Source organism: Rhyacophila brunnea, unplaced genomic scaffold (assembly GCF_057557595.1).
Source record: "Rhyacophila brunnea isolate RB1 unplaced genomic scaffold, BYU_Rbru_1.0 scaffold_8, whole genome shotgun sequence".
In the NCBI taxonomy this organism is placed as follows: Eukaryota; Metazoa; Arthropoda; class Insecta; order Trichoptera; family Rhyacophilidae; genus Rhyacophila; species Rhyacophila brunnea.
This window is the reverse complement of record NW_028233350.1, coordinates 17,074,191-17,096,128: the sequence shown is the minus strand read 5'-3', so window position 1 is coordinate 17,096,128 and position 21,938 is coordinate 17,074,191. Positions and strand designations below refer to the sequence as shown.

Here is a 21,938-nt window from a genome sequence, read left to right as displayed (position 1 = left end):
AAGGTTTGAAAGGAAGGAAGGAAGCTTTGAAACAAATGCCCTCAAATATATTATATTACATAGGTACATGACTTTGCAGTAAATATGTACATTTATTACATTTATATTGCGAAGTATTGGTTTCATTTGCAGAGATTTTTTATAAAGTTATTAAAAATATTAGAATACTATAGTTTATTAAAACATGTGTTTGCCACTATATTAGTACACCATACATTAACCCTATATTATTATATGGTTCCCTATTCAGCCATAATAATATTCCTACGTTTTTAAACATAATTAATTATTAAACTATTATGAATTTGTTTACCTAAAGAGAACTTAGTTATATTTTTGTTGAATAAGCCATTAATCGCAAGAACCGCAACTCATAGGTACCAGGTGAATGTATGTAAACAATAACAAAATGTCCTATTGTTTACATTTTAACCCAAAAGACAAAAACGCTTCTATGTGAAATTCATTGTATATTTGAGAATATATTATAATAATTGTGTAGACCCTTTCATCATTGTCAATCAATATCATTAACAACTAGATTGATTAATTTATAATATACCAATGTAATGTGTAATGCAATTTCAGTTTCATTTCTTTTAAAAAATATTATCAAGAGATTGTGTAGAATAGATTCATAGATGTTTGTAATATTTTAAGATACTAGTTGGGAAATTGACTAAAGAATTATATATTTTTTATTATATTTGGTGATTATTTAAGTATTAATTACAATTATTGAGTTTCACTATCTAGTCATTGAATTCTAAGTATTTAAAAATTGAAAATAGTATATTGTTCTGTAGATTCATTTATATTTGAATTCAGTAATAAATATCTTCATAATGAATGAATAGATTTTTGTATCCGTATGTTTTATGTTGTTCTGTTTTCAAACGATATATTATATTATTTTGTTTTAGAGATGTATTTTATTCGTTGTTATGAACAGTAAGTAAACTTAATTGTAAGCTGGACAAAATGAACATGTCGTGTTAGAGGAAGTTTATGTTTCCGTGTTTTCCGAGTGTTGCCACCTAATCAACACGCCCGTCGTCCGTCCGCAGATCTTCATCCGTCCCGTCCAGGAGGATTAATCAAGTCTGGCGACGGTGTTTGCAATGTCATCGGATGGACTGCCCCTTCTTCGAATGTTCTTCCACCTGTCCGGAGTCCGGACTCTCCTCGTCCCACGGCTGCAGGCGGCACCATTTACCTGCAGCGCGGGCGGACAAGCCGCGGAGGGCGGCAAACGGAGCGGGCGGGCGGTGGGCGGGGATCCTCCCGGGCCGTGTGCATCGCGACCCATAGACTAGCCGCCGCTCGCCTTCCCGACCGCCATTCGAACTGTAGTCAGTGACGGTCGACAACCAAACAACTCACTCCAGTAACTTCTTCATCAGGAGAAATCGTCCGTACACAGCTACATACTACGACCGACCAGGTACGGCTCTACAGTGAACAGTGCTATCACAAATGTGAACGAAACTTCCAAATAAAACTAGTGCATCCATTTCGCGCTTTCGGCATCTTAAAATTCCGAACTTTTTGAATTGCAATTAATTCATTTGACAAGTGTTTTTTTTTTTTGCATATTATCTTTCGAAAGAAAGTGCGCGCTTGTATTTGAAAATTGAGTGCAACACATCCGATTTGTTTGTGGTATATAAATTTGAAATCGATATCTTTGGAACGTTATCAAAATTTTGATAAACGAATCGTTTATGTGTTTTGACAGCATAAAATGTTTAAGTGCTTGGTGTATTCATGCGGTTATCATCACTTCATCAGTGTTGTGACAAGCAAATGAAAATGGGAGGAATTGGCGTCATAGTACGGTGTGCTTTTACACTATGGGATACTTTAACATGGGTGCATTGAAAAAAATATGTCACCTATCTTTTAATTCTGCAGCGATAGAAAAAAAAATATTTCAAGACAAGAACAATTTTTTTACAATTCCAAATGGAGTTTTGTTTCTGAAATTGGATGCATTTTTTTATTGATTGTAACTACAATAATATTTATAAAACAGAATCATTGAAATAATTCCGAAGATTTTTTTTAAATATGCAAACATTTTATATTAATGCCTTTTCTACTCTTATAACTATCATTTTTTTTTAAATATTTATATTTTTTTATAAAATCTGAAAATATTAATAATATAAAATTTTATTTTTGATATTCGAATGAATACAAAAAAAATGAAAAAAAAATATAAGATGCTGAAATTTGAACCTTCTTGAATAGCGGAAAATTAAATTCATTTTACAATTTAATCTATTCAATAAAAAATATTTTTTAAAGTTTTTTTCATAAAGAAAATAATAATGTTTTTAATAATTATTATCAATAAATATAATAATAATTATTTTAGCCGATAATTTATTAAAAATATTTTTCTGAAGAGATACCTACCTATCAGGATCGCATAACAATTTCGGAAATCGCGGAGTGGGGTGGGGTGCCTTGCAAGCCGGCCTGGGGGAGGGAGGTGTCTTAAGCAACAGCTCCAAATTTGGCGCGTGCCTCGAAATAGCCGTCTGGCCTACTTATAAATACCGCGTTAAATAATATTCTCCATCGGCAAACTTCAGCTAATCAGTTACCTCCTCACATTGCTTGCACTCCTGATAAAGGTCCACTCGCAAAGCAACTTGTGATCGTGCTCCAAATCGTCAGCATATCTGCCCGGTTTGTAGTAATCGTTTTGACTTACGGACGTTTCGCGTTTTGACATCGATACGAATTATTTTTTGGCACGGGACTCGACTGAACTTTCGCTTTTTTTATAATCCCAAGTAAAACTTTTTGGCACGCTGCTAGGACAACATTGTATAACATGTTTATCATCCGCTATAACCATTCTATCGGAATTTCGTTTTATTTTATGAAATATGACACTAAGAAAAACAAACAAACATCGAACAACACCTTAAATTTATTCAATTACAATATTTTATGCCATCAAATATAAACAAAGAATCGTAGTATTTTAGATATAATTCCGGACTACTTAGAAATGGTTTCATAATAATTTCTGTTAATGTCTCTTAGACTATATTAATAATGAGATATGATCAATAAGTAATATAATGCAGCATGACACTACAAAACAATGATAACTATAATATATTGTTATTATGTCATCGGAATACACAGTTTCCATTTAATACTATAGGAACACAATAAGAAGAAAAATAAGCCCGGTTAATTACGTTCAAATAGATTTTCGAATATTTAAAAAAAATTGATCACATGTTTATATATAAGAAAATATTAGAAAGCGAAACCAGAATTAATACTAAATATTGAAAGCTTCAACTGAACCAAAACCATAAAATAAATAAACATTATTAAACAGCTTCAACTGTTACTCAAAAACTACTTACTTACTACTTACTTACTTCAAAAGTTACTTACGATAAAAAAGATGAAAGCTCATATCGTTTTTGGTAGTAAATAATTATTGTACTAATTGATTTGTTTTGTTATTTCTAGGCCAAAACAATAATCAAATATGCCTTTCAAGCCCGCTGATAACCCCAAGTGCCCCAAGTGCGGAAAGTCCGTGTACGCCGCTGAAGAGCGCGTCGCCGGAGGACTGAAATGGCACAAAATGTGCTTCAAATGCGGTAAGGACAATTCCATTATTATGTTCAACTATTTTGCGACCCTCGTGGTCCAATGTACAACCCATTAATTTCACATACAAGAGATTTCGGGTATTCCCAGTGACGTCACAAATCAGTTTCACTATAGTAATTTTACAGGACGATTTATTCTTGCATTAAAAAAATCGCCTACTTATATTATACAAGCTAACAAAATAATGACTTATGAGGTTGAAAATAAATATACTGACAAACTGCAGAATATAATATCTTCACAATACATAGAAAATTGAACATGCGTATGGATTTAATTAAAAAAAAACAATTTGAAGAAACGGATTCAGCTGTACGAAAAATATATCAATATTTTCCAATAGTACTTAGGTACCTATAGTAAATAGTTTCACTAAAAATATAATTAATATAGATATGTACCAGAACAATTAACTTGTATGGAATATGATTGTAAATAAAATCATAATTTTGTATGAAGAATTCAAAGTTATTCCGACCGTAGCAGGATGTCGTAGCAGCTCTACGCCGTAGACTTCGCTTACTAAGATATAGAATTATTACTCTACAAATTAAAATTAAGCAATAATTAATATACGAATCTTTATTAAGACTTATTACAATCATTTGAATGATGCATTATGGAGGCATTCATTGGAACTGTTGTAAGTTTGAGCATTAAAGTGCTAATGAATTAATTTTGAGAGCAATGGCACTAAAAGTGTTATTTTTTGTACTTTCAGGTCTCTGCAGCAAATTCCTCGACTCCACCAACTGCACAGAACATGAAGGAGAACTCTTCTGCAAAAATTGCCACGCACGCAAGTACGGACCTAAGGGATACGGATCCGGCGGTGGTGGAGCCCTCATCGGAGTTGAGATCGGAGCTGAAGTTGAGGGACCGTAAGTCATAACTATGTACCTTAATACTGTGTGCTGCCCCCCTTTGTCACTATACCTATTCTTACTGTAAGGGGTCGGTGGGATGCGAGAGAATCATAATGTCCCAATAAATATTATGTAACATCCAATATGGAATCAAAATCTCTTAGGATACTATATTATTAATTATTATCCCTGCCCATTTTAAACTTATTTATATTTATTACATATTAGTGGAAATTTTGAAAGATTAAAACTATTTATCCCATTTTAATACCAGACGCCCAAACCGGCTTATCTACTGGTTTTTCTATTGTATTTATTTCATAACATTTATAAATCATATTATTCAAAATGTTAAGGGTTTTTTAGATATGTAAAAAATTAACTTTTTCTTGTCACAAAAGAACAAAATTAATATTTCAAAAAGCATGATAAATTAAGAAAAATATTGTAGTATTATATCTATTAAGAAAATGCTGATTTGAAGACAGTATTTAATTTATGAAAACTATTGATACAAATTGGAATAAAATTAATTTATATTAATATTATTAATGATTATAATAAGTAAAAGCTCGCCACGCTTTCTGTAAATATTTTATCATAAATGTTTTTTTTGGGTAAATGCTTTAATCGTTCATAACAAAACTTCCTTTTATAGAGGTCTATGAGGTTTACTATTTTGTAAATATTTTTGTAAATAACAATCGAATCCCACCGCCCCGTATCGAAATATATATATTACATGAGCGAATATATATTTTCGTTTCGCGCTAGACCTTCTGGTACTTTCCTTATCTCGGTCGATCAGATTGGAGGCTAATATTATTTGTGTTTCGCAAATATCTTGACATAATATTATATGCCGCTTTGATCCATTTATGCATCGGTTTAAGATTCATCATATCGATTAAAAGCGCTATTTGATTTTAATATAGAGACACACCAACACGCGAACACTATCTTTTTTTATAAAATAATATAATTATTAGCATTAACCTTGTTTGATTAACACCCCCTGCCGAACGGGAAGTGTAAATATTTAATCGGGCTGCCGAGGAGTCGCAGTATTGATGCAGCATGACCTTTAGATTCCTTTTATCTCGCAACAGGGCACAATAAGTTGCGGCCGGCGGCCAACAACTCGGAGTGTGCGGCCCACCCTTCGACCCCACTGACGGTTTCAGGCCATTCCGCTAGCCACCAAAACCAAAAACCAATACTTGATGACTAGCTCTATCCCGCCCGAACGCGCATCGCAACCCGCGCGCAACCGACCCAATTTTTTTTTTATTATTATTATGATTAACTAATTAGTTTTTTACACAATTCTTAATTTATACATTTTTTAAACGTTATATCATTGGTAATTAAAAAAACACACCGACCTATTTTATTATAGATCAAGCCAGAATTGCTATATTTATATTTTGTTATACGATTTTTATATTTTACCATCATTTTTATTACCAAAGAAAATCTATAGACCATTTGCTATAATTATGTGAAATTTAAAATATTTAAAATAAAAACCAAAAATACCAAACAATGAGCATTATTAGTCGGACGTGAGGTGTGTGTAAAGGCGCGCGTCCACGCGCGGGCGTCGACGGGCGAGTAGCGGAGCGGAGAATCCGCGGGGGTCTTGGGCTAACGCTTTTCAGTGTCGACTTTGTGATTCTCCGCTTTGTTGTTCCCCGGGCGGCGGCGGCCGCGGACCGCGCTTTAGGGCGGGGCGAGGCCAGAGAAACGGAAACGCTCGTCCCGCCCGCTATTTTACCCCGACCCCTCCCCTTCCTCGAATGCTGCGACAGAGGCGACACCACCACAGCGGACACGGTGAGAACAATTCTTACAGCGGCTGGCATGGCTTCAGGCTTCCGGCGACTCTCGCCTCCTTCTTTGACTGTTCTAACATCACCGGCCACTCACAGCATGAATGACAACCACTTAACCCGCTTTTCACAAGGGACTCGCGTTGTTCCGTTCGCACTAATACATCTCATATCGGCGTGATGGGATAAGGAAAGTGCCCGAGGGTTAGAAGGGCGACGGGCGACGGGCGGTGGGCGGGGGACACTATCTCTCACCTTCTCCCATTACCCATTTCTCTCTATCTCTTTTTCATCGCCATTAATTTTTCTCATTTCAGTTCTGATATCTCCGTAACACAATAAAAAAAACGCCCCTTAATAAACTACATCCGCCGCTTCGCAGCTGAAAATTATATATATTGGATTTTTCACAGTAAGGTCTCGACGAGCCTAGTTCCATTGACCGGTGGAAATGAGTAAAACCTTTACATACAATTTTGCTCAATTTCTCTGCGCCAATCTTTACACCAGTCTATATATTATTTTATGTACGATGTTGTCTTGTAAAATTTGGCTAATCAAAATCCAGTAATAATTAGTAGTTTCACCACTTCTTATTTAGTGGAATTTTATTGTCGTAAACTAAAAATTTAATTCACAATATAAGATAGTGAAGAGCAGACGTTACTGTCTTTAAATGTTGCATGTTTTTAATGGATATCGCGATACTGCCCAAGCGAAAAAAAGCTTGGGGCAAAAATGTGTGGGCAGATTCGCCGAGACCGTACTGTGGTCGTATATCTATTGAGTTGACGACTCGCTTGTTTTAATAACTCTTGAGGCTATTGGGGGCTGGTTGATGGAAGGTGGCATAATATTATACATTAACTTAGAAGCTGTAACCACAGTGCTTATTAGTTGATTGCGATGTTCGGCGGTCGCGGATTATGGACTGGTGTACAGAATCGTTTGTTTCAGGCGCATGAATGGAGCGTGCTTGGAGTCAAGGTCGATTGCCCAGGCTCCTCCTGGCCAAGGGTGCCCTCGCTGCGGTGGATGCGTATACGCCGCCGAACAGATGCTGGCTAGAGGACGTGTAAGCATACACATCATATCTTATCTAACATACAATTAAAGTCTTACAGTTAGACACTACTCCATGTTCAATGTTAACATACATATTATTATGATATGATTATTAAATGATAAGTCACGAAATTCATAAGACATACAATGAAAACTTAACAAAAGCTAGCAAGATTATAACAAATACAAATCACTGGAAAGTATAACTGAAGAAAAGCAAAATGATTATTAAACTTATTCATTAATGTCATAATCATAAAATAAATCAGTCATAATTAGAATTGAATATAGCTAAACGTCAATAAGTAATTGAAGTTAAAGAATAATCTGATCACGCGAGCCTAGTGTTTTTTGGATGATTTATAATAATAAATATATATATATATATATATATTATGTTTAATTAAGAAAAGATAACAATTATCTATATTCTATAGGTTTGTGGGTCATTGTAGGTTCATGATAATATTTAAACCGCAGGGTTATCACACGCGCTGCTTCAAGTGCTTGAATTGCAACAGAACTCTAGACTCTACAATGCATTGCGATGGACCAGATTTGAATATATACTGCCGAGGTATAATACCGAATATGTAATGAGTTCTATTTGTGTTCTTGTTACCAAGAAATACCAATGTCTACTGATTAAAAAGCACGCGACCCAACATTTGTGCTCACAACAAAACATTTGTATTGTCCTTTATGTCTCCTCGTGTCATGGATTATTGTCCCGATTTAAAGACGCCTTGCTAGTAAATCAAAAAACATCTTCCATATTATGTAATTTGTATTACCACCAATTCTTTGATAATCTTAATTCGATTTGTTCTATTAATTTAAGTGTGGTGTCTTTAAATTGGGGAATTTTCTACACCATTTGCCCTGTGCACGAACGTGTTTATTTGTTATTGATAAATTTGATTAGGCAAATGAATCGATGATGTTAGAACAGTAGGATGGTTATCATGTATCGGAGGATTCAGATGGAACTGAATTTGCTTGTTAAAGGGATGGCATAAGGAGTGTTTCAAGTGCGGCGAATGTACCAAAAGTCTGGACTCGATGAACTGTTGCGAAGGACCCGACAAGAACATCTACTGCAAAGGTAGGGATTCACCTTACTCATTCGAATTTTGTCCCGATTGACCTTTTCAATTCCTTGCTGCATCACTTCTGAGGTCGATGATTGTCAATAATTATTGTTCATAATTATTTGTACCTATTACATTCTTACACATTATGAAAATAAACTTTAAATAATATATAAAATTAATAATTAGATTTTTGCAACATACTTAAATTATATTGCAAAATAAAACTATACAACATTAATATTCAAACTGGAGACATGGTAAAGGAGTAACTTGGAATAGTATTGGACATTTTTAGAATAATTTATGTTATGAAATTGTTTGGACCAAACGAGCTACAAGGAAATTATTAACTAAACCAGAACAAAAAAATCGATTATGTTAAAATAAGTTATCACATAAATATTGGAAATACATCTCAAATGATATTAAATTGAAAATGACGATTTGCTCCTTGCTGTGTCACTGGTATCACCAAGATGTGATGCAGCCCAGTAAAGCCATTTCAATCATTTGTTCGTTCTCGATTCGTCCACCTTTTCCAACCGTCCTGATGTTTTGTTTTTGGAATGCTTTCATGTTTGACCTTTGTCGTTCTTTCCCCGTAGTGTGTTACGGAAAGAAGTTCGGGCCCAGGGGTTATGGGTACGGCCAGGGCGCCGGCGCTCTGCAGAGCGACTGCTACGCCAATGGGTGAGTCCCTCTGGCCGCGCGCCTTCTGCGACTGTCACCGTTTACAAATCCATCGCAAGAACTCATCATTTATACATAATATTACGCCTTTACCAATACGTGATCATGTAATGTTCATATTGAGTACTGCTAAGAATAACATGCACAGTCAAAAATACTTATGTAATTCAGCTAAAAAAATAATATAGACACTGACAGTCTTTCAGAAATGTCTGAATTTGGATCAAAATATCAACTTTCTTTCGATAAGACGGATTTTAATAACTTCTTTACTTTTTAAAAACATTTTCTAAAACTTATTTAATGAAAACAGTTGGTGTTTTATTGTTGTTGAGGTACCTGCGTCGGGATATGTAAATGATCTGGCAGTTAGCAGAAGTCGCCGGGTTTTTTTCTTGGCTTCATTGTATATTTACGCTTATTTGCTTGGCTATGCAGGGTGCTACGCTCAGAGGTTTGGACCGCGGGGCATCGGCCATGCTGGGATATCTTCCCTCGGGCTCATGTGCGATATAAAAGATATCGAATGGCAGAGGTATAAATATTCAAATCAAACACGCATGCATCTCGATGGGATCGAGTTTGTCATCTTGTATGTGTTTGAAGTTGTCACATTGTCCAGTAGTCGATTTTCCCGGTATCATATGAATATTATAGTTACCTAATGTCCAATTAGCCTGAAAATCCAAATCCACGATAGAAATTAATCTAATTGAAGTGATCTCCACAAATAAGACATACAATAATTATTATCAATTTAGCTTTAGCACACTGTCATACAGTAATGACAAAGGATTGATAATATAATCGTAATTTTCTTCAGAACCTTTCCTACAATTTAGATACTTAAATAATTTGATGAACTAGTTAAAATCGACCTATTTAATTTTTGTTGGACCTGTATAATGTCATTGTTGAGAATGCTGGATCCTCTTGTTTGTAACGGTGGCAACCTTTGTGAAAGTCAATTTTGGAAATGATTGTTCGTTTCGTTTGTTATTTTTTTCAGTCACATTATCGTCATTAATTTTATGGGATTTACGCTATCAATTTTCTAATGTAAACTGATAGTATCAATATTAATTTATGCTATGCTTTGCGTTTCTAACTATGATTGATATAATTTATTTAGATGCAGAATGAAAGTAATAATGTTCTTAACACAAATCATGGGGGTCTCGATTCTCGGGCGTGCCCTATGAGGATCGTGGCCAAGAATTATTCTATTAAATTTAACACATTTTGTATGAGTAATGCATGCAGTAATAACAGTAAAATTTTTAGATAATAAATATTGTCATCGAAATTGAGTGCATTAAGATAAACAAGTCATTTGAATCTAAGTAATTTATGAAATTTTATTCAGTAAGTAATATTTAACTTAGTGTTGAATGTAGGTACCCATAAAACCAACAGCATGTTAAACACTAATTAATAATGTATGAAAATTACATATATGTAATGTTTTAATAGAATAGACAAAGATTTATTGACAAGCTAAATTTTCTTAAAGCTATTAAGCACTTGTATAATTTCCTAGAAACTTAAGAAAAATAAGAAAATGCTACTGGTTATTTTATTGTCTGGTCAACTTGATGTGAATTTACTGATATTATTAAATATTTTATATTGAGTTTATCTTCTATAAAAATCCAGTAGGCATAAAGTAAATTGACATCTTGATCGCAACCTATTTAAATAACCAATTATTGTTATTTAAGTATTTTTAGAAATATTGAAAGTTTCTTTAAAGTACGGATGTATACAATGGTTACTACCTTGTCAAAATAATCGACTGTCGATTCTATTTTAAGATGTCTAAAGCAATAGTTAATTAAGAAATAACACAAATGACTGATTGGTGTTTATTTGTGCAGTGACCAGGCGCCTAAGACAACGCTGATCGACACCAGGTCGATAATGGCACCCCCCGGCAAGGGCTGCCCCAGGTGCGGCGGCGTAGTATTCGCCGCCGAGCTGGTGCTGGCCAAGAGCCGCGAGTGGCATCGCAAGTGCTTCAAGTGCCACGACTGCACCAAGACCCTCGACTCCATCATCGCCTGCGATGGCCCCGACAGCGACGTCTACTGCAAGACATGCTACGGCAAGAAGTGGGGTCCTCACGGTTATGGATTCGCTTGCGGCTCTGGATTCCTCCAGACCGATGGCTTGACGTGAGTACCCACTCCCTATTCTTATCATATTTTCTTAGTTTTCATTACTTAATACTAAGAACATTTCACTTATTTATCACTCATGGTCAATTAACGTCCAAATCGAATCGGTTCATTGATCATTAGTGGGTTTCTGCATTTCATTATAATGTTCATTTAATTGTACTTTGTATTTAATTTAGAATTTCAAACAATTCCAGAAGTATGATAACTACCCACCAAAATGTGATTCAAAGAGCATACTAAACTATTTAATTATAGAAGAAACCTATTTTATTATTATCCCTTTACTCGAAAAATCGAAGTCTAAAAATTAACAATAAGTTTGTTTTATTAATTTTTCAACAGTTCTTAATATGAATAGATAGATGTAAAAGAGAGTTCAAAATTGGATATTAATGAATAATATTTTATTGGTTTCAGTGAAGATGAGATCTCTCAGAGCAGACCGTTCTACAACCCCGACACAACATCCATCAAGGCTCCGAAAGGACAAGGCTGCCCCCGTTGCGGTGGCATGGTATTCGCTGCTGAACAGCAGTTGGCCAAGGGAACGGTAAGCTGAATTCAGATAATAAAAAAATTCAGAATCTAAAATTTTACTTTTTCCAACCGTTAAAAACATTATCATTTTATTTAATAAGACAACTTTACTGTAATACCTTCAACGTACATTCTAGTCATAACATGACTCGCAAAAAATCTATCTTCTCTTTTGTGCTAATAAAGCAATACTTTTTTTGTTCCTTCTGCAATAAGGTAGGTACTAGTAAATATTATGGGATATACCTATTATCATAAATTGAGCATTGCATAATGGTTTATTCCAGATGTGGCACAAGAAGTGCTTCAACTGCGCGGAGTGCCACAGGCCCCTTGACTCCATGCTCGCCTGCGACGGTCCCGACAAGGAGGTCCATTGCCGCGCCTGCTACGGTAAACTCTTTGGACCCAAAGGATTCGGATTTGGACATGCTCCCACCCTTGTCTGCGCCGACACCGAGCCTTCCCAATCTGTGTAAGTATTTTTTTTATTCATACAAAAATAATATTAATACTGTTTGACCAATACAATAGATACCAGTACAAATCAATACTTTTGTCTTGGTAGTGCTTGAAATTGTGTTTTGATAATTTTCTTTCAAAATGGTAACGGTATCTGACTCACATCTACCAAAATTCAGGTGTTATTTTTTCAATAAGTGTTTGATCCAGAACATGAAACCAACATTGGGTCATTGGTTAAAAACAATTCTAAATTAAAAAAAAAAGGTTGAGATAACCTCCATTCTGTGGGAGCCCATTTGCTCTGCTTAGAAGCCAAAATGGCAATTAATATTTCTTAATAAGTAACCGCACGATAGACAGCATCATGTATAATCACTTATGTTTTATGTTGAAGAATTATAAAAATAACAGAAGTTCAAGAAATTTTAATACTCACTTGTTTTATGATATTTTTTTTTAACTAATCGTTTTCCGAGTATTAATACTTGAAACTATGGTATTGGAATGAGAGAATGACTTTAATTATTTCCTTTTGTCCCAAATAGTGCTGATGTATCTCCATTCTGCGGAGCCAAAGCAGCTGCCGGCACCGGATGCTTCCGTTGCGGCTACCCCGTCTACGCTGCGGAACAGATGATCTCTAAGAACAAGATCTGGCACAAACGCTGCTTCTCCTGCTCAGAATGCCACAAATCACTGGTAAGCTCATCGCATTCACTCAACATAGATTCACCAAAAAACCAATGAAATGGAATTTTTTTTGTTAACCTGTTCTATTCTGTGATGTCAAGTCACGTTACACAGATTCCTCAAGTATATAGTACAAGTCAGCTAATATGATCTTCATTTATTTCATACTTTCGATATACCAAGAATAGTCAAGAAAACAAATATCTCATATTTGCATAATACTTGAGCTGGAGAAGTTGTAAAATAAAATTGTTACGAGTGTTTTGTAAGTCTAGATTCTTACCATATCAACAAAAAATATTTTTGTCCGACGACAACAGGTGCCGCCAGTCAGTGGTCAAACTATATACATATTGCTACACCTTAATTTAATCAAAATGATGAAACATATTATTATCAAAACTATAATTTAGCACTTCTATAGCATTATTTGGTAAAACTACACCATATAGAAACAGATAATATTTGATAAGTAGGTACTTAGTGCATAAAGCAGGGGTTCATAACCCATGTTGTTATATATATTGAGTTGGTCACAAAACATTTTCAATAGCAACAATTTTCTTGAGGTACCTAATACAAATGTATAGGCATTGTTTTAAAACCTATGGATGTTTTAGAAGAAAATTTTTGAAAGGAAGAGATAAACAAGCTCTTTATTTTGATTTACATGGAGTTTATTGTTTTGTGGAACTTGGTGTAAGCCGTAAACGATGTAATTTACAATACTGAATTAATCGTCATGGAATTAGTTTTTCGATGACACCATTTCCTGAATATACAAAGGTTACATAGAGTCAACCAATCATAATCAAGAGCAGTTGTTAGGGAGATAGTTAGTAAGTAAAATAAAACAATTCATAGATTTAATAGTAGTTTGTATTATTCATATAAACCATAAAAAAGTATTTTCGCACATTAAACACATTCACACGGAAATTTCGGAAGATACTTAATATTATTGGAATGTAAGTAATAGTTTATAGTTTATTTGTTTTCAAATAATCTTCTTCTTCGTTTTCTCTGATCAAATGAGTGTTCAAAAACTCCTCCACGGTATCCGTGTTCCACTTTTCAATCGCTACTGTCTCACGAACGTTTCCATCTTTGTCTTGGAGTTTGATAATGGGATCCAAGCCCCTCACATACTTTATTTGTAGGTTAGAAAACTTCGCAGGCCTGTTACTTTTGACGAAGGCTTGTATTTGTGGATAGCTTGAAAATTTACACGTACACACTTCGAGGACTGCGCTGGCGTACCTTGTTTCCGTATTCGAGCTCTCGTCGTGTTGACAGCATTCGCGGCAATGGTCTCTCAATGATTCCAATCCGAAGTCTTTAAGCTGGTCGCACGATGAGCACAGTAAATTAGCTTTGTTGAACCCTAACGACCAGCAGTCTTCTGAGGAAAATTCTGAACATATTTGAGCGACATAAAGCGTTAAACAAATTGAAAGAAGACATATTTTAGCAAGAGACATTTTGACAGATTCGGAAACGTCAAAATAACTAACGAATCCCTGACAGCCACGGTATTTAGGGATACCAGTGCAAATATTAAAATATCTAATTTATAATATTCATATTATTTATTTTTCTTATAACAATTTAGAAAAAATAATATATACCTAGTATTTTTTAAAAGAATATTATATAAGGACGAATACAAAAAAATAATCATTATTGAGAAAATTAACGGGAGGGAAATAAATTATGGATAATGTTTCTTTTAATAATTACAAAAAAATAACATTCTAAAGATTCATAATTAATCTTTATTATAATAATATGTTGACCTATCATTAAATTGTATTATTTATTTTGAAATTTTCAGGATTCAACAAATATGTGTGATGGACCCACCGGAGAAATCTTCTGCCGCGGCTGCTATGGCAAAAACTACGGACCTAAGGGAGTAGGCTTCGGTATGGGAGCGGGCACTCTCACGATGGCTTGAATAAATTTAAATATGCTTTAAGATTTCCTTACCTTGCAACGTGGTGACTGAATGGACTATTCGAGATGAGAGACTTGATCAGCGAACTGCCCCGACAAAATTAAATCCAGTAACGTTAATTTATGATTATTTATTAAAATGATACAAAGCAACAAATTATTAATTAAATGACAAATGAAAAAGGTGCAGTTTGTGACGCGAGATCTTTTCATTGACAATGAATAAGGTGAATCTGTGCCCAATAATAATATACATACGAAAATACTTTCTATGTGTTATTAAAGTATTGAATATGTGATGCGAACTATAACAATAATAATTTTCAGTCATCTAGTTAAATAATTTAATTTTAAACTTGACTTAATGTACAGATAATTTATAATATATATATTTCACACGTCAACAATGCGCTTTGACATTTCACCTGCATTTTAATTTCAGCTATTGCAGCTTTCGTGCAAAACATTTTTGGATAATTTGGTACCTATTTTTTATACTTTATTTATGTGTTTATGCGTATCCGGGTTGACTGACTGATTATGAATGCTTCGTTGGAAATTTGACAACACTAAAAGGTAGCATTAACCTTATCCGTTGGTGAAAAGTGGAAGGCCTGTGTAATAATTATTATTCCAATTATGATATTTTAACAATATTATATATCTATCTATAAATCATTGATGATTAGCTAATCTTCGAATCGACCAGGTTCACCATACCTGACGACATATACTATTAAATCTTTTATTTTTCTATGCCAGTGATATACATTTTTTCATATTACCGAAGCTGTGCTAAAATAAATGGAGGTATTTACAATAATTCCGAGAACAATGTTTTAAGATATAAGCAGCAAATCGACATCTGCTGGATGCTTGCAAGCCTTACAATTATTAGTTATTCTAAACTCACTTCACCTTGATCGCTTATAGGACAGCTTAAAGTTAGCAAAATATATTAAATAAGTAAAATTATGTATATGTAACTTTTCTTTAATAAAATAAATTAAAACAAATTTGACTTATTACTTTATCTACTATAACAGGAAATAAAAGCCCAAAGAAGCAGTGCAAACAGCAAACAGCTAAAGGTGAGTGTTGGTAAATCACATAGTAGCCAAATAGTTCAATTATTAGGAAGCTGGCATGGGGTTATAGAATAAAAAGATAATAAAGATCAGGATGTAAAAAATATTTAATGAGACTTTTAACATAAGATATTTATTATTGATATTTTCAAGACAATATTTTTAAATAAATACAAGATAAAAAGAACTTTTTATATACCACGTTTTTAAATTTTCTGTTGAATCCGACGACGCACTCAATACAGTAGCTAGCAAATAAATTCGCGCATTCGCATGTATAGGTAGGCGTCATGCAATTTCCATTATGCGATATCACGCATCAGGAATTTATAGCAATATGACATTTATTGTAATGGCGTTAGAGCAGTGTTTCTAATGTCAATGTTCATTTGAGCGAACCCGTTCGAACCGAACCATTCGGCAGACCCAACAAAAAGCATCAGGAATTTATAGCAATATCACCTTTATTGTAATGGCGTTAGAACAGATTATGCCATTCGGCAGACCCGACAATAAAGTGAGGGTCATTTTCTTTTCCACATGATTCGTCCATATTAAATGTCATTGGTTGAATCATATAAACTTGACAATCCTATGTATTAATAATTTAGGACAAATAAGGCAATTGTCAACAAATCATTTTTTTGCTATTTTGCAACAAACAAATATAGAATACTGAAATGTCATTTTAATTTTCCATAGTAACGCACATATATATTAATAATTTAGTTGCTAGGACCACCTCCTTAGCAATAAATAATAGTGGATTGGATTACGGATTTCTTCCAAAATAACTTTTCATACAAAACAGAATTAACTGAAAATGAATTCAATTCTACTTAAAGATAGATAGAATACTATAAAAATATTAAAAGAATGCATTGGCATCGTGTTCTGATATATTCTAAAAGTTTCAAATGTCTAGCTAGTCGGGAAGTTAGTTAAAAATCGATTGCAAGATTTGTACTGGATAAACAACCACCGGACAAACAAGAATACCAGCTAAGAAAAACGTGGTAAAATAAGTTCTAAAATAAATCAAAAAATTGAATACCTAGGTATCCATTTCACAATCATAATAAATTAAGATATCATTCATAAAAATTACAACAATAATAATGTAACAAAATGAGAGAGTATTATTTTAATTTCTAATTTAATAACAAATAATGAGAAACACAAAAGATAATCAAAAATATAAGCAAAATTATTACAGATTAGATGATATTATCATTATTATTGAAACAGGAACTATATTATTTGAATAGTCATATTAGACAGCAGCGATTTCCAAACTGGGAGACGCGCCCCCCTAGAGAGGCGCGGAGTGTTGCAAATGTAGGCGCAAAAAGTTAAACACAATTAATGTCACAGGTTTGCAAATGCATAGTTTATAAAACGGCCGCTAGTTATAAACAACAAAAAAAAACAGTTCTATAAAAGATTGTTTGCAAACCCGTTTGAAAATATAGAGACTAATTTTATAATACCTCACTTCTATACTATTGTGAAGCGCGCTGGCTATCTCGTGAAAAATGAAATAAAAGGGTCAAATTTGTTTAGGAAAGATAATTTTGTTGGTAAACTTGTCTATTTGGTGGAAATTTAAAAAAAATAAGGACCATTAATGCATTCACTGATTTAAAAAGACAAAGTGAAGGCATTCATAAAAAAATGGAGCTTTGGAAATCAAAATTACAAAAAAATGACTTCGCCATGTTCCTACTTCAATTTCTGCGCTAGATAATAATATATTGAAGCAAACAAAAACCTTCTTCGTTAGTTTGCTAATGCACTTTTCACATTATTTTATTAATAGTAAAAAAGTCGCCTGCTGCGCTGCTTTGTTTCAGGGTTTTTTAAATATGTGGTTGTGCATTGCAATTTGATGTGATACCTACCTTTTCCATTTTTGTATTAGTATATTGTTGACTATTTAAAAATGTGTCTGTATTATTATAATGAAATAAAGGGGGAGGCGCCAAGATTAGATTTTTTTTAAAGGGAGGCGTCGTAACATAAAGTTTGGAAACCACTGTTATACTGTATGCAATACAATAAGAAAAATTTCTTTTTCTTATAAATGTAGTATTACATAATATTTAAAAATTGGTACTATTATTTTATGTTGAAATGATTGTGTTGAAATGATGATATGATTGAAATAGTGACAAGAGGAAAAAATATAATAACTCCAACAATACATTATTATACACTAACAAGTAAATAAACAAAACTTATTTTAGTTGGGTCAACCAATAATATTTTAATCAACAGAGAACAACTTTACTGATATAAAAAAGAGTAAATTCACACACCAATTTATCACAGCATTCTTATACTAGATATTCATTAGATGACATTATAACAATATAGGATTACAAAATAGATTAGAAAAATTATAATATTTTACAGCATTATTAGTTATGTAATACTTATTTTTATCAATAATTTTTGTGTTTGTAAATATTTCATCCAGTTCCAAAATCAAATCAATGACAGACAATAAATAGTAGATGTGTCGATTAATACAAATATTCATCAAGAGTGTTTGACAAACAGAGAAGAGGTGAAGATTAGGCGTACGATGTTTATGTACAACTGGTTAAAACTGTATGAGATAGACGCTGCCCATTAATCAGTCGTACATCATCTTCTATGCGCATGCATCATGACTGAAGAGCTACATTTTCATCTAGCGGACGTGATTCATGAACGCTTTTAAAACAGGAGCACGTCAGAGCATTCGAGGAGAAATTTTGTTGCTTGTGACTCGAAAATGACCTAATCAATCAGAACGAGACATAAAATGTAATTGAGGCGAAGACTTACGTTTATATTATACAAGAGCGACACGACAATGATGAAGACTGGAGTGTTGCCGCAGAGGGTGGGGCCGGCTGACGGTATAGTTGGTGGAAGAGGCCAAGCTCGAATTGAGCTGTAGCACCATCAAAAGAAGATTGATGTGCATAAGTATCTGTTGAATATTATTGTTTCGAATTTTATGACAGGTTTAAAGGGCAATGTGTGAAATTTATTCTATGGAATAGGCAGCCATTGAGTGTAATGAATACAAAAATAGAATTGATGATTTATACACGTAAAATCCTCCGATTATGAAAAATGTACTCTTTTATGATTTTGAAACATTCTGATGAAGCGATTGCCTTCTGCGCTTCTACATACACATACATTTAAAGTTGGCCAATAAATAAATAACAAATAGAAAAATAGCTCAAATAAAGACACAAGAGCATAAACAATTTATGATAAAATATAGAATAATACTGGTATGGGTAGACATAACTCAAGCTGATATGGAGGCAATGATTCGGGTGCATTACGGGTAAAACATTTCTTGTCCTCATGGAGGAAAGTGATTTGTAGCACTACGATGAATCTGTTGTACAATGCGGTACAATACCTCAAATTTGAGGAACACACAGTGGAGCTGTAACTTGTACATAGTTGTCTTTGAGAACATCGATTAATTTAAATGTGTCCCAACACTGGGGAGAATGGTAGATCTTTATAAAACCATAAAGAATTGGAGGCAGGGCATAAGCAACAATTATGACAGCAAATCGCAAAGCCTCGGTAAAGTTATATAAAAAAAAATATTCATCGTTGAGGTAGATATATTAGAATGTGAACATTTGAACGTTGCATCTTTTGTGGTTGAAAAAGTGTCAGTACTCTCTATGACCCATAAGTGATACATAAGTAAGCATATTCTGTTGATCAGTGGGTTGCAGATATGAATTTTGAAGTTCACAAGTAATTCACATAAGTAGTACACTATCAATCAATAATGGGTGTTGCGACTCCAGGGTATGGATCCAACGAGTTGAATGAATGGCTGTTACGTAATAGTTTGATGAGATACATTTATGCTACAGAAGTGGACAATATTCTCTTTGCCAGGTATTTTTTTTCGCAAGAATTTGCAATATACGTGGGGCACTTTCAAAAAGGTTACCTATCATGTATTATCACAAAAAATGCACTGTATTAAAATGACAGCTATATTCTCATTTTATTATTTAAATATTATAATATAACATTCATCACTATAAATACATTATTGCTAGGTAGGTAGGTACACCGGTAGTGTGAATTAGATAATTAGGCTTACTGAATTATCGATAACTGGGGACGTAAAAATGTACGTATGTGCATCTTTTACAAAAACTGTCTGAACAGTTACACAATATAATAAAAGAAAAACAGATTACAAATACATACATAGCCAGTGGCGGCTGGTCAACATCATGCATGTGCACTGCACCGCTTATATTTTTTTGAAACATCGCTTATCAACATGTATATCATAGGTTTTCAATAATATAACTCATATATTGCAGTGCGAACCATAAACTCGCCAATAGCTACAGCCACTATGCAGTTGTCATCTGTGCAGAAAACGATTGCGTGTTTACAAAATATTTAATTTAGGTAAAATTAACATGAAGCCATTATAAAGCATCGGAAACCGTGCAAATTTTTTACATCATGACTAAGCTGCTAAATATTGTGCACCGACCAAACTATGATTTATGAATTTTTAACAATATAGAGTACAGAGCAATTGCAATATGAATTATAGCTTAAATTCTAAAAACTAAAAACGATTGGTAATTTTGTTAATTTTGGAAAGAAATAAAATAAAATGTCGGTGTGTAGGTATGTTGAAATATTTTGAGATATGTTTATTCCAATTTAAATCAGTATACTCTTCAATCTGGCGAAAAGAAGACAGTATAGAAGTAAAAATAATTCTGTACTGCATTATTTCTCGAAAATTAATATTTCATTATTATGTGTTAATTAAAGTGGAGCTGCTAGTAATAAGTTAATAATGTTATTGTTATTTTACAAAGTGCAGTTTTATAATAATAGTGACAATTAAGATGATTTCCGTCAAAATTGAGAGGCGTTTGTTTACTAAAAAAAATAGAAATCGTTTTTTAAAAACAAAATAAATCAAGGAAAAAATGAATTAATTATTAAATATAAAATATATTATATAAAGACATCTCCAATAGTCAATAAGACTAAGATAAGTTAAGTTTAAAAAGTTATATCCAATCAAAAACAACACGAAATAAATCTCATTTATCTATAAGGTAAGTTTTTCAGCGCACCCTCAAAAATTGCAATTTATCATAGGCTGCCACTGTACATAGCTACATAAGAGTAATGTTATTGATTCTGCAATACCTATTATGAGCGTATTTTGGTGGTTTTGAAGTTTCTGACATTGACAGATAGGTTTTTTGTTTATAAAACCTGACATGTGGTTGGAATCACCAAATTAATAAAAATAATATCTGCCGTTTGTCAGTAATGCTCAAAATCTTTTATGTGATTTACGAAGACAAAACAAAATTAATTTCTTGATTTCATTTTTTCCAATTCAATTAAACTTCATAGTTCACCTAACTTATGAGTTTAACTAACGGTAACATTACACTTTATCTGCCTCTTGAACATTATAATATAAAATCCACAAGATAATAATTAAAAAACTACTGTACAGAACATAAATTAAAATATTTACACAATCAATTAAAATTTGTACTGATATAGTAGGGCTCGATTAATGTTAATAATCATAACATGAGAATCAGACCTGTACCAAAATTAGGAAGGTTTTGTTAAAAAAATGTTAACAATATAAAATTGCTTCATTATCATGATTAAATTGCATATCTTCCCAACAATAGAGTACATACTTGCTATTTTGTTTATACATCTACTTCTGATGTAATGAACTTTCTGGAAAGAAAATATGTGTACTCTTATCAAACAAAATAGAGAA

The 21,938-nt window shown here is 33.3% G+C and overlaps 2 protein-coding genes across 3 annotated transcripts; one reads left to right on the top strand and one right to left on the bottom strand.

The window, feature by feature from the left end:
• The first annotated feature begins 1,340 nt into the window (after positions 1 to 1,340).
• Mlp84B (Muscle LIM protein at 84B) lies at positions 1,341 to 16,042 on the top strand. Of its 2 annotated transcripts, none has more exons than XM_085958991.1 (11): positions 1,341 to 1,444; positions 3,505 to 3,638; positions 4,373 to 4,532; positions 7,307 to 7,424; positions 8,423 to 8,519; positions 9,114 to 9,198; positions 11,076 to 11,372; positions 11,796 to 11,928; positions 12,203 to 12,390; positions 12,926 to 13,079; positions 14,905 to 16,042. In XM_085958991.1, exons 2-11 carry the CDS (start codon positions 3,524 to 3,526, stop codon positions 15,025 to 15,027), a joined length of 1,470 nt encoding a protein of 489 aa, XP_085815117.1. In that variant the 5' UTR covers positions 1,341 to 1,444; positions 3,505 to 3,523; the 3' UTR covers positions 15,028 to 16,042. The 2 variants fall into 2 exon arrangements, with proteins under 2 accessions (XP_085815117.1, XP_085815119.1); XM_085958993.1 differs by lacking the exon at positions 1,341 to 1,444 and adding an exon at positions 2,607 to 2,697.
• Positions 13,932 to 14,655, bottom strand: LOC147063981 (selenoprotein F). The gene has a single exon (XM_085958994.1). The coding sequence runs from the start codon at positions 14,549 to 14,551 to the stop codon at positions 14,051 to 14,053; it is 501 nt and encodes a 166-aa protein (XP_085815120.1). The 5' UTR covers positions 14,552 to 14,655; the 3' UTR covers positions 13,932 to 14,050.
• Positions 16,043 to 21,938: the final 5,896 nt, after the last annotated feature.